The sequence below is a fragment of the Podarcis liolepis genome (assembly GCF_965112155.1).
Source record: "Podarcis liolepis genome assembly, chromosome: 15".
NCBI lineage: Eukaryota > Metazoa > Chordata > Lepidosauria > Squamata > Lacertidae > Podarcis > Podarcis liolepis.
In genome coordinates, this window is record NC_139566.1 from 16,926,411 (window position 1) to 16,943,900 (window position 17,490).

Below are 17,490 nucleotides of genomic sequence, written 5' to 3' on the forward strand. Positions count from 1 at the left end.
CATGGTTGTGGTTTTATATTTTATTTCGTTGTATTTATATCCTCCTTGTTTCCACAAAAGGTTTCTTCTGCTTGCTTGCGTTTGCAACTTGTGGGGCAGAGCCCCCACATGGGGGGGGGGGAGTGGCCCCGGCCTCTCCCACCACTGCAGCCTTCAGGCTAGTTGAGTTCACTAGTTTGCCAAGTATGTAAGGAGGCAATATTTGGGGGATGTAGTAGGTGTCAGCGTGGCTCTGCAGGCAGCTGCCCCTGGGCTACATCCTTGAATTAAGCAAACTCTGGTTGGGAGAGGGGAAGGGGGAGACCAGGGGAGTGAGAGCTGGCAATTGATAGCATAGAAAGGCCGCAAGCAGGGATGGGACCGCCAACTTCCTAATATCTGGAGAGGCGGCACACGTCACACTGGCAAGTCTTTGCTGTGAAGACTTCTATGGTCTCGGGCCGTGTGGCCCCACAACGCAGATGCACCTTTATCTGTGGGAGAAAGAAAAGAGCAGAAGATGGTATGTTTAGCCAGGAGAAGAGAAGAGGTGAAAGGAGAGCTGTCTCCAACGATCTAAAGGGCTGGCACATGGAAGATGGAGCACGCTTGTATTCTGCTGCTCCAGAGGGAAGGAGCTGAACATACAGGTTCAAATGAAGAAGAGAAGAAGAAGAAGAAGAAGAAGAAGAGGAGGAGGAGTTTGGACTTGATATCCCGCCTTTCACTCCCTTTAAGGAGTCTCAAAGCGGCTAACATTCTCCTTTCCCTTCCTCCCCCACAACAAACACTCTGTGAGGTGAGTGGAGCTGAGAGACTTCAGAGAAGTGTGACCCAGGTCACCCAGCAGAGACGCGAACCCGGGATACCAGATTATGAATCTACCACTCTTAACCACTACACCACACTGGCACTGACACGGAAAGAGATTCCAGCTAAACAATAGGAAGAACTTTTCTGACAGTAAGAGCTGTACTTTGGAAGGTGGTGGACACTCCTTCACTGATGGTTAAGCAGAGGTTGGATGGTCGTTGGTCGGGGATTATTTAGCTGTGATTCCTGCCTTACACAGGGCCGGACGTGGATTAACCCTTGGAGGTATCCCTCAAATTCTACAGTTCTAGGATTGTAAAATCCTAGAATTGTATTCGGAAGCAATCCTGACAATGATCTAGTCCAACCCCCTGCTTTGCAGGACTATGTAGCTGTCTCATACGGGGATCAAATCTGCAACCTTGGCATTTTCAGCACCATGCTGTGGGAGCCTGGCTTTTCCTGCTCTGACCGCCCACTTCAGCCCCTTTTCTAACTAGGCCTTTGCCATGTAATGCTCACCTTCAGCCTAGTCCAGAGTTTCATACAACCTACCCCTTTCTCTAGATTTTCGTATATGGTGAAAGGGCCATAACTCAGTGGCAGAGCATCTGCCTTGCAAGCAGGAGGTCCCAGTTTCAATCCCTGCTGGCATCTCCCAGGAGGGCTGGGAGAGATTCCTGCCGGAAATCCCAGAGAGCTGCTGCCAGTCAGTGTAGACATCACTGAACTAAATGAACCAATGGGTCTGACTTGGTGCCTATCATTCTCTCTGCCTCCACTGGCAGAACCAACCAAACAGGAGGGGCTGGGGCAGCCACCACCACACTTTCCATCACCACATTGCTAGTTATAGGAACATAAGAGCTGGCTGGATCAGGCCAAAGGGACTCCATCTGGTCCAGCATCCTGTTCTCACAGTGGCCAACCAGATGTCATTCGGAAACCCACAAGCAGGACCCCCGAGCACAAGAGCCCTCTCCCCTCCTGTGGCTTCCAGCAACTGGTACTCAAAAGCATTGCTGCCCCAACAGTGCCAGCAGACCCTCCAGGTGTCCCTATTATCCAGGGATAGTCCCAGATTTACAGAAGCTGTCTCAGTTTCTCATTTGATCCCAGAATGTCCTGCTTTTCCTTTTTTTCAGCGGAGAAATGTTGGATGGTATGGAATTATGCAAACCCAGAGCCGAGGAGATAAAAGTAACTACAGCCTTTAGAAGACATTTGAAGGCAGTCCTGTATGGGGAAGTTTTTTCTTTTTAATGTTCAATGTTTTATTATTTTTAGTAAGTTGGAAGCTGCCCAGAGTGTCTGGAGCAATCCAGTCAGATGGGCAAAGTATAAATAACATATTAATTAATTAATTAATTAATTAATTAATTAAACAAATATTGGAGGGCATGCAGTGGAGGCAAAGCCCAGACACTGAGGTCCAGCTCCAAGGGCCTTCTAATGGTTCCCTCACTGCGAGAAGTGAGACTACAGGGAACCAGGCAGAGGGCCTTCTCGGTAGTGGCACCCACCCTGTGGAACGCCCTCCCAGCAGATATCAAGGCAATAAGCAACTATTTTACTTATAAAAGACAACTGAAGGCGGCCCTGTTTATGGAAGTTTTTAATGTCTGGTGCTGTATTGTTTTTCATATTCGGTTGGAAGCCACCCAGAGTGGCTAGGAAAACCCAGCCAGATGGACAGGGTATAAATAATAAATTATTGTGATGATTATTCTTATTATTAGCCAGAGCATAGCTAGAAGCCACCAATAGTCTTATTCTCCATGGATTTGCCCATTCCTCTTTTAAAGCCATCCAGGTTGGCGAGCATCCTGCAGCAGTGAGTTCCGCAGTTTAACTCTGTGTTTGCATGAAGCAACCACCATCAAACCAGTTGCAGGGTGTGTGTAGGTTCCAGTTACATAGATGGGTGTCCATTTCACTCACCTTCTGCATCTTGGCGATGGTGCAGCACTGGGAGACGGACGTGATGTTGTGCTTGAAGTTGCTGGCCAGGAGGACGGAGTACTTGGAGGGGAAGGCGCTGGATTCGCAGTAGCCCACGCAGGCCTGGACCGTTTGCCTGCTGCGGCAGCTCCCTCGGGGGTCACTCTTGATGGTCACACTGAAAGCTGGGAGAGGAGGAGGAAGAGCAGGGCAGTCGTGGGTGGGCAGCAAAAGAGAACACAGGACATTTTTGCAAATATAAGAAATCCACCTGGACGGAAATTTTACCCCTGAAAAAAGAGGACGTCCTGGGGGGGGGAGGACACATGGCAACCCTAAAAACATGTCAAAGGAAGGAATGCTTTTGCTTTAGAACAGGGCTGGGGTTCTCCATCTCATTCAGGGCCAGATGTGGCCCCCTCTGGCCCCCAGTCTCCCTACCACCCACTCCACCCCACACAGCAGTTAGGCGCAATACAAATAGTATTCCCAACCCCTGTTTTAAAAAGAAGGGGGGGAAGGGGCTTTTATTGGCCTATGGTCATAACATTCCTGCTGTTGTTTGAGTTTTTTTTTAAAAAAACCCAAAATCTGCTCAAATTCTTAAGATATATTTTCTTATTTTTATTTTCTTTGGGGGCAGGGGGAATTTTATAGTGAACCTATCCACCAAGGATGGATTCTAAATAATTGGTGATAATCCAGGATGATTCCAAAAACCTGCTTTGACAATTAAGAAAAAAGCAAGAGTTTCCAGTTTTGTTTTGTTTTGTTTTGTTGTCTCCTGCCTTCCCAGGCTGAGATCCTTGCATCTCCAGCAGGGCTCAAATCCCTGGAAGGACCCTTTTGTGGGTCTTTATGACACTGAACCCACTGCTTCTGAGAGGCTTTGGATCGGTATCGCTGTTGCATTGAGCTATGTAATTGCATAGCTTTGCCGGAGCCAGCCCAGAACTTTTATTATAGAATCCCAGAATTGTAGGGTTGGGAGGGACCCCCTTAGGATCATCTAGTCGAACCCCCCCCCCTGCAAGGCAGGATTCGCAGCGAATTGAGCAAGACTCCTGGGAACGCTGGACGCCAGGCCCTACAGGTGTGAGAAGTAAACAAGGCTGGGTGTCTCAGCAAGGGCCCAGACACCTTCCCTCCCTGCAGCTTCTTTGCGGAGGCAGACAGTCCCCTGCTGAGGACTGGCTGCTTTCCCCCCTAACCCCCAAGCCCTGCAGCTCACGATGGAGGTGGCAACCGACTCCAGGGGTGGCTTCATAAGTCCAGCAGCCTGTGGCCAGCAGCACCGAGAGGACGGCGGCAGAGAGGAGAGTTGGCATGGCCTCTGGGGTCTCTGAAAGCGAGAGGCTTGGCATTAGTAAATACACAAGGCAACATCAGTGTGTGTGAGAGAGAGAGGGAGAGAGTGCACAAAACAACACACATAGGACTGTTGGGTGAGACAGGACCAAGCAAAAGTCATCTAGTTTGTCCCCCTGAAATGCAGAAATCACAGCTAAAGAATCCCTGGCAGATGGCCATCTAATCTCTTTTTTAAAACTGCAAGGAAGGAGAGTCCACTACCTTCCGAGGAAGCCCATTCCACTGTCAAACAGCTCTTACCGTCGGAAGGTTCTTCCCAATGTTTAGATGGAATTTCCTTCCTTGCCATTTGAATCTGTTGGTTCCGGTCCTCCCCTCTGGAGCAGCAGAAAACAAGCTTGCTCCATCCTCCATGGAACAGCCCTTCAGATATTTGAAGACGTCTATCCTATCCCCCTCCGTCTTCTCTGGTTGTGGCGTCAAAGCCACCTGGTTCCCTCCAAATGATTTGGACTGCAAACTCCCACCACCCCCAGCCAACATGGCCATTTTGAACTACAACTCCCAGTCATCTTGGCCGAGGCTAATGGGAGTTGTAGATTTCTCCCAGATGTTTTGGACTAAAGTTTTTAAAAACTGCAACAGCTGCTGGCAATGACCTGCTTGTGATGTCTCAGCAACCTATTGCAGCATCAAGTCCCCTGCCCCACCCTCTCCAGGTCTATTTGCGCACCAATCAATCGGGACGTGCCGTTTGCACATCTTGTTGAGTGTGCAAAGTGGTTTTGAACAAAAGAACTTGTTTGCTGGATCAGGCCAGTGGCCCACCCAGTCCAGTATCCTGTTCTTACAGTGGCCAACCAGATGCTTGTGGAAACCAGCAACTCTCAACTGGTATTCAGAAGCATTTTTTGCTCCAACTGTGGAGGCAGAGCATAGCCAATGTAGCTAGTAGCAATCGATACCCCCATGAATCTGTCTAATCCTCTTCTAAAGCTGTCTAGGTTGCTGGCCTTCACTGACTCGTGTGGCAGTGAGTTCCATAGATAAACTGCATTGAAAGTACAGTGGTACCTCGGGTTAAGAACTTAATTTGTTCTGGAGGTCTGTTCTTAACCTGAAACTGTTCTTAACCTGAGGTACCACTTTAGCTAATGTGGCCTCCCGCTGCTGCTGCCGCACTATTTCTGTTCTCATCCTGAAGCAAAGTTCTTAACCCAAGGTACTATTTCTGGGTTAGTGGAGTCTGTAACCTGAAGCGTCTGTAACCTGAAGCGTATGTAACCCGAGGTACCACTGTAGTGGATAAAGTTAAGCTTTATTTTGCAACCTTTTTCCCTTGCAGCATCACTCCAAGGCTGACTGTGGCTTGCCCAAAATCCCAGTTTCTGCCTGCGGGTCAGTTTGCATCACCCAGATTATCCTTGCAAACTGTGCTCTGAGTCCTAAGCAGCCCCCATGTGCTCATGCACTTACCTGCAGACCTTGATGGAATTATTCCAGTCCACTAACAAAGCAGACTTTGACTTGTCTCCAGTCCTGAGAGGTGTCTGTATCTCAGGTGGCTGCCTCTCCTCTTCACCTGGGCTCTTCCCTTTTTAAGCTCCCACCTCCCTTGTCTCCCCACCCACTTCATCTTGACTGGGAGAAGTAAAGCGGTGCCACTCACGTAGCAGCCCGCCCGAAGCCCCACTAAAACCCAAGCGCCACAACTTGTCTGCCTTTCAAAGTTCCTGGAATGATTTTGCTGTTCTGGGCCCTGCTGCCTTGCAGTAACCGAGCCCGCAGCTGGCTAGCTAGACTTCCTCAAACACCTGCAATCCGCCCCCAACATAGAATATCTGCGCAAGAAAAAGCACAGAATGTGGGGGGAGCCTTGGCTGAGGTGTGGCCCATTTAGTCCAGCATCCTATACTCACAGTGGCCCACCCACAAGGGAAACATACCACCAGCAGGATTTGAGCACAAGAGCCCTCCGCTCTCCTGCAGTTTCCAGCAACTTGTATTCAGAAACATTTCCTGCCTCTGACCATGACAGTGGTGGCCATTCACTGCCTCCTGTGGCAGTGAGTTCCATAGTTTAGCAATGTAATGAGTGAGTTTCATTGGAGGTCCACTAACCCCAGTATTATCTCCTCCTGGCACCATGACATTCTCTGACAGCCCCCTTGGCACTCATCAAGGCCTTGTTCTCCCCCTGCCCGCCCGTTTGAATTGAAATCAAGTTTTTATGGGGGGGGTGGCTTTCCCGGGGAGGGTGTTGTCTATTCCGTCCTTCCTTTCATTTATGTTGGGGTGTGCTTAGGTGTCTTGCAGAGAGGTTCTGAGCACAGCCAGGTTTTTTTCTGCTGCAGAATAAGCATTTTGCCATGCCCACCACAAGAACCCCCGGAACCCAAGAAGGTAGAGGACTCTAAGGCAAGGGATCAGGGCTGGAAAGCTGGAATTATCTCAGCCTTGTATAGAAGCAAATCTTCCCTTATACCAGCTCAGGATATTTGTTCATCATGCTCTGACCAGCAGCAGCTCTCCAGGGCTTCAGACAGGGAGTCACTCCCAGCCCTGCCTGGAGTTGCCATTGGGGTCTGAACCCTTTGCACCCAAATTTAATACTCAGCTGCTGAGTTATAGTCCTCCTGATAAAAAAAAGCTGCCCCAAACAAATCTGCTGTCTACTGTGGGTTTTTAAAACTGTTTTTGTTGCTCTACCTGGATAGCTCACTTGGTTAGAGCATGGTGCTGATAACGCCAAGGTTGCAAGTTCAGTCCCCATCTGGGACAGCTGCATATTTCTGCATTGCAGGGGGTTGGACTAGATGATCCTCAGGGTCCCTTCCAACTCTACGATTCTAGGATATGTGAGCATAAGGAGACAGGTGGACAGATTTGGACAAGGGGCATCAGTGGCTGTTGCCCATCCAGTCCACCTCCTCCTGGGGAAACTGCCCAATGGGAACAGCAGGCGAAGGCTCATAGCTTAGTGGAAGTGTTTTGAAGGCACCAGCTACAATCCTCACTGGCATCTCCAGAGAGGGCTGGGAGAGAGCTCTCTCTGAAACCCAGAAGAGCTGCTGCCAGTCAGAGCAAGAAACACAGAACTAGATGGACCAATGGTTTGACATGGCAGCTTCCTCCTGTTCCTGTGCTGGGAATCAGGAAGGAGAAGCTCCAGGCTGAAGGTGTTCAAGGGACCAGAAAGGGAAACCCCTGGGGGCCAAGCTCTGTGAGCTGAGCTAGCGGGCAGGCGCCAAGGCAGCCTGTTTCCTTGCCAAGGGGTCTGACAGTCTTCTGGCTCTTATGTGCACTAAGTGGGTAATTCTGTTGCTTCGGCAAAGATGCAATCGCCCTCTCGAGCGGTGCTTTATCCATTTTGATGTTGAGGTTATTCCAGGACACAAGGCTCTTGCTCCACCCAGGAGGACCCTCGCAGAGATGCTGCTGGATTGTGACTATCAGGTCTGCAGCAACATTTATTTATTGAATTTATATGCCCTCCTTCTCCCCAAAGGAGAAGAGGGCATCGAACAACAAGCGATGAAATAATACTAATAAAAACAATCCCAGGACAGGTGCAGACAAGAGTCAAGATCCACACTTAAAGGGCTCGTTGGGAGAGGAAGGTCTTCAGTAGGTGCTGGAAAAAAATGACAGAGATGGCGCCTAAGACAGTGAATAGCTCCCAAAGTGAGGGTACCACCCCCTGGGTGGCAGTGGAATTCGGGGGGGGGGGGTCTCTAAGAAGCAAGGGGGCAGCAAGGGTGCTAGAAGGTGCTAGAAGCAGGAACATATGTAGGCTCCCTTGCACCCTTGGCAAGGAGATGTTGGTCATTTGGAGGAGCGAAGGAGCACATGGCAAAGTAGGTGGGCTCCTGGCTACTCCCAGCCAGAGTGGAGAGGCACAATTTTGTGCCCCCCGCCCCCAATTCCGGGCTTGCGCCCTTGGGAGGGGGTGTCAATCTTTCCAGCTCCTGCCTAGAAGTATGAATGACTATAAGGCTTTGAAAAGCTGGTATTATCATTGCATCAAGTTAATCTGTTTGGTGGAATTTACCTGGATTTTGTACAAATGTGCAATTAAATTGTTCCTGATTTGAACGCTATTGAGTTATTGTCTTCCTAGACGGTTCATGCAAGATACTATTCCGCATCGTGCTTTTTACAGGGTAGGGTAAGGGGCCACTGGGGATGGGTCTTATGAAACCGAAGGGGCAGCGGCTGGAAAAAGTTTGGGAACCATTGCTCTAGGAAGTCACCTTCTACCAGGTCAGACTCTTGGTCTAGTCAACCCCAATATTGTCTGCTCTGACAGGCAGCAGCTCAGGCAGAGGCCATTCCCATCAATTCCTACCGGATCTTTCGAACTGGAGGTACTGGGATTGAACCAGTGATCTTGTGCATGCAGAGCTTGGGTTCTTTTGCCATTGAGCTATGACCTTCCCTAAATGAATTGTCTCTTTGTTCATTTATAAATTTAATAAATAAATAAATAAATTTTGTAGCCCATTCAATCCTCTTTGTATCTTGCTGGGGCATTTCAGGGACATGTTAAGGGTATCGCAAGCATAATTGGAGTCAAACTGGAATCCTTTAACTGCCAAGAGAAGCTGCCTTCATGGAGCATGTTGGTCCTCCTACCTCTGTACTGCCTGCTTGCCTGCTCTGACTGGCAGCATTTATCTAATCTCTGGGCAGGGAAAAAGTCTGTATGCAGAGAGTGTGCTCTGTCATTGGCATGAGACTTTACTGCTAAGTATACATGCTAAGTATACATGTATAGGGTTGTGGGTGGTGCTGTGGGTTAAACCACAGAGCCTAGGACTTGCCGATCAGAAGGTTGGCAGTTCGAATCCCCACGACGGGGTGAGCTCCCGTTGCTTGGTCCCTGCTCCTGCCAACCTAGCAGTTCGAAAGCACATCAAAGTGCAAGTAGATAAATAGGTACCGCTCTGGTGGGAAGGTAAACGGCGTTTCCGTGCGCTGCTCTGGTTCGCCAGAAGCAGCTTAGTCATGCTGGCCACATGACCCGGAAGCTGTACGCCGGCTCCCTTGGCCAATAAAGCGAGATGAGTGCTGCAATCCCAGAGTCGGCCACGACTGGACCGAATGGTCAGGGGTCCCTTTACCTTTTTATACATGCTTTAACAAGCACTGCAGCGGTGAATTGCATTCATGCACCCAGGTTTCAAGTCCAAATCTGCTTTGCCCAGTAACTGGCTTCCCTTGGTGGGGCAGAAAATCAGTGCTGTGCACCACCCATCTAGGTCCAGTGGCTTGCCTTTTCGGCCTTGGTGGAGGCTGGGCTCTTCAGCCAGACAAGGCAGTTCCTCCTCCTTCTCCTCTTGGGAGTTTCCACTCACCTGCCCTGGGCGAGAGAAGACTTGCTCTATCCAGCTGAAGAACAGGAGACTGAAGGGCCTTTGTGTGCCAGAGAGGCTTGCCCCGCTTTTTCCACAGTGCCTCCAGAGCAAAAGATAAGCCACCCATTGTTTGGTTCCTTGAGCGCTTCTGATGGAATTGCTCAGTCAGAAAAGCTGAAGGCTGTCAAATCCACAAATCCGCTGGTTCCAAAACTGCCTGAAGGGAAGAAAGGGCAGAGTGCAGCAAGAACATCTCAAATACATGCATGCATCCCTCCCCCTCCCCCCCTCTTTTTCTTCCAAAGGCCAGGCAGGTGCTCAACCACGGCACTTTAAAAGTGGGTGCTACTGTCCCATGGGGGGTTACCTGGGGGCGCAAGGGGGTGGCAGGAGGGGTCTGGAAGTATATATAACTATCAGACTTTGAAAAACTGTCCTGATTCTTCTGACATTCCACTTCATTGGATCCAGTAGCATACCCTCCAACATTTCTCAGATGAAAATGGCGATGTCCTATTCCATTATTATTATTATTATTATTATTATTATTATTATTATTATTACCCTATCAATCTGACTGGGTTGCCCCAGCCACTCTGGGCAGCTTTCAACACACACACACACACACACACAAACATTAAAAGAACTATACAGTAGTACCTCAGTTTACATACTTAATCCGTTCCGGAAGTCCATTCTTAAATCGAAACCGTTCTTAAACCAAGGTGCACTTTCCCTATTGAGGCCTCCCGCCGACAGTGCCTTTCCACAGTTCGGATTCCGTTCTTAGACTGAGGTAAAGTTCTCAAACCAAGACACTATTTCCAGTTTTGAGGAGTTTGTAAACCAAATTTTTCTTAAACCGGACTGTTCTTAAACCGAGGTACCATTGTACAGGGTTGCCTTCAGACGTCTTCTAAAGGTTGTATAGTTACTTATCTTCTTGGCTCAGGGGTCGCATAACTCCATACCCTCCAACGTTTCTCCAATTAAAATAGGGACGTCCTAAGGAAATGCGGGACGTTTCAGGATCAAATAAGAAACCGGGATAGCTTCTGTAAATCCGGGACTGCCCCTGGAAAATAGGGACACTTGGAGGGTCTGTTGTAGGAGAGGCAATGATTAGAAATGTTTCTTTGTAAGATAATGGCCATAGCTGCCGGCCAGTTAAGTGCTTCTCACAGCATCTAAATGAGGTTGCCTTGTTGCCATAGAGACAAATGGGTGGGCCTTTTCCCACCTCATCTGGCTGGATGCCAACATCCTCCTAGGGTGGTGAACAATAGGCCAAGCTATGATTCTGTGTAGGGAAGGGTTGTACGCAAGTGTTGGGCTGATGCTGGAAGTTGGAGACACAGAGGCATCTCTGCTCTGTGCTAGACTTTGAGGCTCTCCTGGAACCCTAAGGAGGATGCAAAATCTGTTGGGTTGTTGATTCTGTGAGCACCTCTATCCTAGCCTCAGGTGGCATATATATGTGTGTGTGTGTTAATAAAACCATATCTTATGTATATTAGGGGTGTATATTGAGGGGAGAGTTCTGCACCAAATGTGTGGTAAAATTGCATGCCAAAATGGGAAATATGAGAAATGGAGACTAAAAATGCCAATGAATTTTCATCGGCATAATAATAATAATACTGTAATAATAATAATAATAATAATAATATGCCACTATTGTGACCCGTGTTTTGTTAGCCCAGAAATGGAAAATGAGTGAGGTCCCAACTAAAGAAGAATGGCAACTTAAGCTGACAGAATATGCAGTTTGCAGACTTGACATATAGAATAAGAAAATACTAATACTAATACTAATACTAATACTAATACTAATACTAATACTACTACTACTACTACTAATAATAATAATAATAATAATACCTTTATTGTTAATGTACAACCTGTGTACAGTGAAATTAACCGAGCCTCCCCGCCAAACACTCAATCTCATTGTACTCTCTGTGCTTATCGCACAACACACCAACCCCGAAAGTCAGAATAAGAAGAATATATGTTTAGAGAAGATTGAAAAATGTTTATTTAAAATGTTGGCAGCATAAAGATAAATTCAACAGTGTAAATAAGTTTTGATGGATCTAATTATGGAATACTGAATGGCTTAGTTTTTGTAAAAAATGCAGGAATTTATGAAACGCAAAATGAACCATGGAAAGAGAAGAAGGGAAGTCATTGGTATTTTAAGGATGTTTAAATGAGTATTCTAAATTGTAAAACAGAAAATTTATTTAATTAATAAATGATGATGATGACGATGCACTGATGTGGAAATCTGTGGGGCTGAACTTAAGGCTTTGAAAAACGAGAAACGCAGTGAAACTGAAATGGCTAGATTCACCCATCCCTCTTTCCTGAGCAGATGTTTCTATGCTGAGAATGCCAGCTGCTTAGCAGACCGCCACCAGCTGCGACTCCTGCATTGCAGTGGGTTGAACTAAAAGACCATTGGGATCCCATCCAACTCTCCAGTTCTCTGATTCTGCCACGCCAGGGACAAATGCTGTCCAGTGAAGCCTCAATGAGCTTCTGGGTGCTCTTAATTCCCACCCAGACTCATCTCTCCCACTCTGCTGTGTGCACCCCTCCCCTCCCCCTTGGCAGAGCTGGCCTGGCAGAGCTTAAAATAGGAAATGGCCCATTAGCCTTTGGGTTGTACATCTGCCTTGTGCCCAGGGGCAGGGGCCAGGAGAAGTTACTGGAAGCAATAACGCAGGATAAAGCTCTTGCCATCAATATTTCATGGCGAGCTGGGGGGGGGGGGTTGGATGCAGTCCTTGGGGAAGACGGGCTGCAAGCAATCTGTGGTACTGCCAGGGCAGGACTTTGGGGCAGACGTCCAGGGAATGGACAGAAGGGCTTCCCAGTACAGCAGCAGAGGATGTTTGCTTGGCATATAATGGCAGGTGGGATAAATCCTGTTTCCATCGAAAGAGGGAACCCCCCCCCTCCTGCAAGTTCAGCCTTAGTCAACCAGACGTTTTGGACTAAAATATTGTGGGGAGGGGCAGGGAGGACAGTGTCAGACCCTCCAAGTGTCCGTATTTTCCAGGCACGTCCCTGATTTAGAGAAGCCGTCCCAGTTTCTGATTTGATCCCAGAATGTCCCATTTCCCTTAAGAAGTCCCTATTTTCATTGGAGAAACGTTGGAGGGTATGGAGTTATCCAGCCCGAGCTGTCTGAAGGCAATCCTATATAGGGAAGTTTTAAAAAAAAGTTTAACGTTTTATTATGCTTTTATATATGTTGGAAGCCGCCCAGAGTCGCAGGGGCAGTGCTTTTTTTCTGGGGGTACGCATACCCCTAAACATTTTGTGAATCTTTGTACTTTTGTCCATTTACTGTATTTATTTTTCCCAATTTTAACGATAAAATGGTGATTTTATTCAGTCAAAATAAGAGTACCCCTAAACATTTTTTAAGAAAAAAAAGCACTGGGCTGGGGCAACCCAATAAGATGTGTGGGGTATAAATAATGAACTTATCATTATGGAATGGGACGTCCCTATTTTCATCGGAGAAATGTTGAAGGGAATGCAGTGTGCGTTTGTGGGGAACGAACAGGTTTTAAAAACCACCTCCTTCCACCCTAGTCCTGATCTGGATTGGAGGCCCAGCACAGCTGCTTTTTCCTCATAAGAAAGAAAGCTGGGTGGTCCTGAGCAGACTTTTAAGGAAATGCATTTCACATAATGTGTAGTTTGCAGTACCCTTTTTAAGAAAAGAAAAAAGGTGCTGATATTCACCATGAAGCTGTTACAGTAAGTGCCACATTTTTAACATCTTGAGGGAAAGGTGCCAGGACTGCCTACCATTCAGCACCCCCCCCGGGGGGGGGGGAAAGCACTGGTAGTTTCACATAGGAAAAATCCCCCACCCCACAACTTGCTGCAATAATATAATTCTCTGAGTTTATTATTTGTTTCATAACATTTATATACCGCTTGGTGCTAAAAAAACCCCATCAAGACTCATTACAAAAAAGATGAAACAATACAATTCTTAATAAGAAAAATTAACAGTAACTTCGGATTTTAAAGAAGTTGATATACGGTAACAAGAGACTAAAAGCAGATCAAGGCTCGCACCAACTTTCCAAACAACTGGGTCGCCTTGCCTAAACAAAAATGTTTTTTCGCAGGAACGAAGTAAGTACAGTGAAGGCGCCTGCCTGATGTCAATAGGCAGGGAGTAGGTCCTGCCACACGCAAAAATAGTGAGTTCTTACAAATGTAGAATGGGTATTATGTGGCACTTGTAACAGGGCCATTTCTGCCAATTGAAGTGGCCAGGTAGGAGTGAGGCGATCTCATAGTCCCAAGTTGTTTTGGGCCCCCAATGTCCCTAGGAATTGTGAGATATGCTCTGCAAAAAGCAGCTGCCCATCACTGTGCTCAGCTTGGGAATCCCCCCACAAATTCCTTTGCAGCCTGCCAAATAAAACAGAAGGAAAATTGGGATGTGAATGCCAAAACTCAAGAGAGCGTGCAGAGGGGTGGGAGGCAGGAATAGGGGGTCTAGACAGACCCCTGTGGATGACACTGTTTGAATGAAGTCTGAAGTGCCCTGGCACTCTCTGCTGACAGCGGAATCTTCCTGCCTGATCTTGCCCCGGCTAATAGCTTGCCTGTGTGCTTTTCAGAGAAATGATCTAACTTGGAAACAAAGATGAGGTACGATTCAAAAGAAAGAGAAGAAAGGAGGGCTTGTTCAGAGGTGGGGTGGCTTTCATCCTGTGTTTTCTTCTGCCCGTAGCCATAGAGACTGAGGAGGGAGGGAGACCACCAGGATAGTGAGATGGAAGCATTCCCAAAGGAGAAAGCAGAGACTTTCTCCAGGGCTACCCTGTGAATTTCATGGATGAAATATAAAGCCCTATATGGCTTAGGACCAGCCTATCTGAAGGACCGCATTCTCCCATATGGACCTGCCTGGGCTCTGAGATCTTCAGGAAAGGCCCATCTCTTAGTCCTGCTACCTCCACAGGTATGCTTGGAGGAGACACAGGAGAGGGCCTTCTCTGTGGCTGCTCCCAGACTCTGGAACTCCCTCCCTGGAGAAGTCAGGCAGGCTCCCTCCTTGTTGTCCTTCAGCTGGCAGGGGAAAACTCTTTTATTTTGACAGGCCTTTCTGAACTGACTGTTTTTTAAAGGAAAGGCTTTGCTGTTTTTAATTCTCTGTATTTTCATAGATTGGTTTTTTGCATTGTTTTAATTCTGTTAGAATTGAATTACCTTTGAACGATGAACATTCATGTTCTTAGGGTGTGGTTTTTTTTTGTATTTTATCTGTGTGGTTTTAATTTGTGTAAGGCCTTGAGTAATAATGAAACATAATAATGGAGACTTCAGTCCAGGTTACGAGTTCAGCACCGTTTGGGGCTCTCGCCTGACAATTGGGCCTCATCACACATCAAGTCTGTGGAGCCCGTGGCCCTTGCATTGTTTGGGGCTGAGGCTCAGGCTTTGTGCACATGACTCTATGCTCTGGCTCCAATGTGCTCCCTCTGTTAGCCACAGTCCATAGGTATCCTGTAGTTTATAGACAAAATACTGCTGTTGGATGAGTTTTCCCTCAAACCAACTCTCATCCAATTTGAAAATGCATGTGAGGGCCCATCCACACCACAGAATAAAGCGGAGTATGTACCCCTTGTGTGTTCTTTAATTTCCTCTCGTCTGTACAGTGTTGACCAGAAATAGCAGCTGTCCCGAACGTTATCCCTGCCAAATCCAGTGTTTCCCTATCCTTGGAAAATCCCCAAAGGGAATCTGCTCTTCTTTAGCTGTACTCCTGCCAGTTTTCTGTGTGCTCCTGCCACTGGTTGCACTGTGGATTTATATAATACCATTTTAGTAGTTTTATTTTCGATCCCTTTTCTGGCAATCTCTAACATCTGTCTTGCAGGGGGTTGGACTAGATAACCCTTGGTGTCCCTTCCAACTCTACAGTTCTGTGAATTCACCTTTTTTGCACAGCATCTTTGCTGAGCGGTCCATTTCAGCCCTAAGGCCTTGTTTCTGGCCAGTCACCTCCAGATCAACCCCCCATGAGCTTATGTGTGGAGTTAGGACGTTTCTGTCCTGCTATGTATCACCTTACACCGGATCACACTGAAATGTGGTTTTTTTTGCCATTTTAACACCCAGCTTGGAGAGACCCAGGAAGGTTCTTTGCAATTCAAGCCAGGGATGGGGGAACCTGTGGCAACGCTGATCTTGCTGGACCACAAACCCCAACATCCCTGACCACAGACCATCCTGGCTGGTGCTGATGGGAGCCTGGAGTCCAGCAACATCTGCAGGGCCGCTGGTTCCCCATCCCAGATTTAGACCATAGCAATTCTCCTGGAACCAAGTCAAAAGCAGACTTAAGATCAATAAAGGCGGGAGGGCGTTGAAGGCTTAGTGCCAGGAACTGAAGTATACATCTCTCTGCCAGGTGAGCTAATACACAGCGATGGTTGAGCGACCGGCTTTAAATCTAATCTCTGCCTTCCAAATAATACTATTATCCTCCTTCATACAAAGTTAAAGCTTATGTTTTAAAAACATGGCATAAAGTTTTCCAATAACTGCCTTCCAAGAAGGCTAATGGGGCAATAATGATCTGGATTGGTCCCATCACCTTTTCTTAATGTGATGAGCTAGGAAAGTTTTACTCAGTGCTCCCCCCCTCAAAAAAAAATAGGTGCCAGTACTCCCCATGGCTGTTAGTTAAGTCCCACACTTTTTAACAACAAAAAAAGAGGTGCCGGTACGCTTTCCCTTGAGTACCCCCTGAAAAAAGCACTGGCTTTACTGCATGTACTGGGAGTCTTTCCAGTTCTGTTAATAAAATACAAAGGAATGAGAGTAAAGATATCCCACTGTTCTGGGAAAGATTTTAAGATATGAGGAGGTATATAATCTTGCTTTCCCAGAGCAATCAGATAAAGGATTTCACCTGACACTGCAGGTTGCCACTCTGCGGCATAAAGAAATGGTTCAAAACATCTGGAGGGTGCTGGCTTGGCTAGTCTTTTGCATTCCCAGTTTTATGTTTAGGATAATTGCAACAGAGCTCAGCTTACAACTCACATGCTTTTTTTGCATTGGATCCAGGAATGCCTCGAAACCAAAAGATGCTCTGCTGGGTCACACCAGAGTGCCAGACCAGAAGATGCTTCATTTTCAGTCTGGCTCTCTGGCACGAATCAGCCGGAACAAAAGCAGCTCATCTTTTGCTCTCGTTTGTCTTTTGCTCAGGACCAAAAAAGGAGCATCCCGAATTTGGTCCCAAGAATGTTGGAGAGTATGAAGCTTGCAACAGCTTTGTCATCCCTACAAAAGCAGAGAACACCCTATTGATCAACTCAAGGAGCGGGGTTTTCTCCAACACAGTTGTCTTGTCTTAGGGCTCATCCATTTCCTGTGCTTTATAAACACAGGTCCAAGAGGTTTTTCATTTGCCCTGCTGCTTTCCCCAGAAAAACCCATGATTTGGCTCTGAATTGTAATTGTAAAGGTAAAGGTAAAGGGACCCCTGACCATTAGGTCCAGTTGTGGACGACTCTGGGGTTGCGGCGCTCATCTCGCTTTATTGGCCGAGGGAGCCGGCGTACAGCTTCCGGGTCATGTGGCCAGCATGACTAAGCCGCTTCTGGAGAACCAGAGCAGTGCACGGAAACGCCGTTTACCTTCTCATCGGAGCGGTACCTATTTATCTACTTGCACTTCGTGCTTTTGAACTGCTAGGCTGGCAAGAGCAGAGACCGAGCAACAAGAGCTCGCAGGGATTCAAACCACCGACCTTCTGATCGGCAAGCCCTAGGCTCTGTGGTTTAACCCACAGAGCCACCCGCGTCCGCTGAATTGTAACAAATGTCAATCAGGTTTTCTGCAGAAAAGCACAGGACGAACATAAGTGGATGAGCAAACCTCTACCCCAATCTCAGTGCAAAGGCTTGATTTTTCTTCCACTGAAAAGAAGCCTGGAGTCTGTTACAGCCAAGAGGGAGGACTCCAGTTTTTCTACCTGGAAGGCAAACTTGTTTTGCTGGCTTAAGTACATGGCAAAGCGCCAAGAAGATCA

At 47.4% G+C, this 17,490-nt stretch overlaps 1 protein-coding gene across 3 annotated transcripts; it reads right to left on the reverse strand.

Annotated features, from left to right (window-relative positions):
• Positions 1–4: 4 nt before the first annotated feature.
• Positions 5–10,022, reverse strand: GPHA2 (glycoprotein hormone subunit alpha 2; the record flags this gene model as incomplete). Of its 3 annotated transcripts, none has more annotated exons than XM_083478036.1 (4): positions 5–473; positions 2,734–2,918; positions 3,965–4,075; positions 9,402–10,022. In XM_083478036.1, 4 exons carry the CDS (start codon positions 9,526–9,528, stop codon positions 372–374), a joined length of 525 nt encoding a protein of 174 aa, XP_083334162.1. In that variant the 3' UTR covers positions 5–371. The 3 variants fall into 3 exon arrangements, with proteins under 3 accessions (XP_083334162.1, XP_083334164.1, XP_083334163.1); XM_083478038.1 differs by lacking the exon at positions 9,402–10,022 and adding an exon at positions 5,521–5,707; XM_083478037.1 differs by lacking the exon at positions 9,402–10,022 and having other exon boundaries at positions 3,965–4,097.
• Between the last annotated feature and the right edge of the window lie 7,468 nt (positions 10,023–17,490).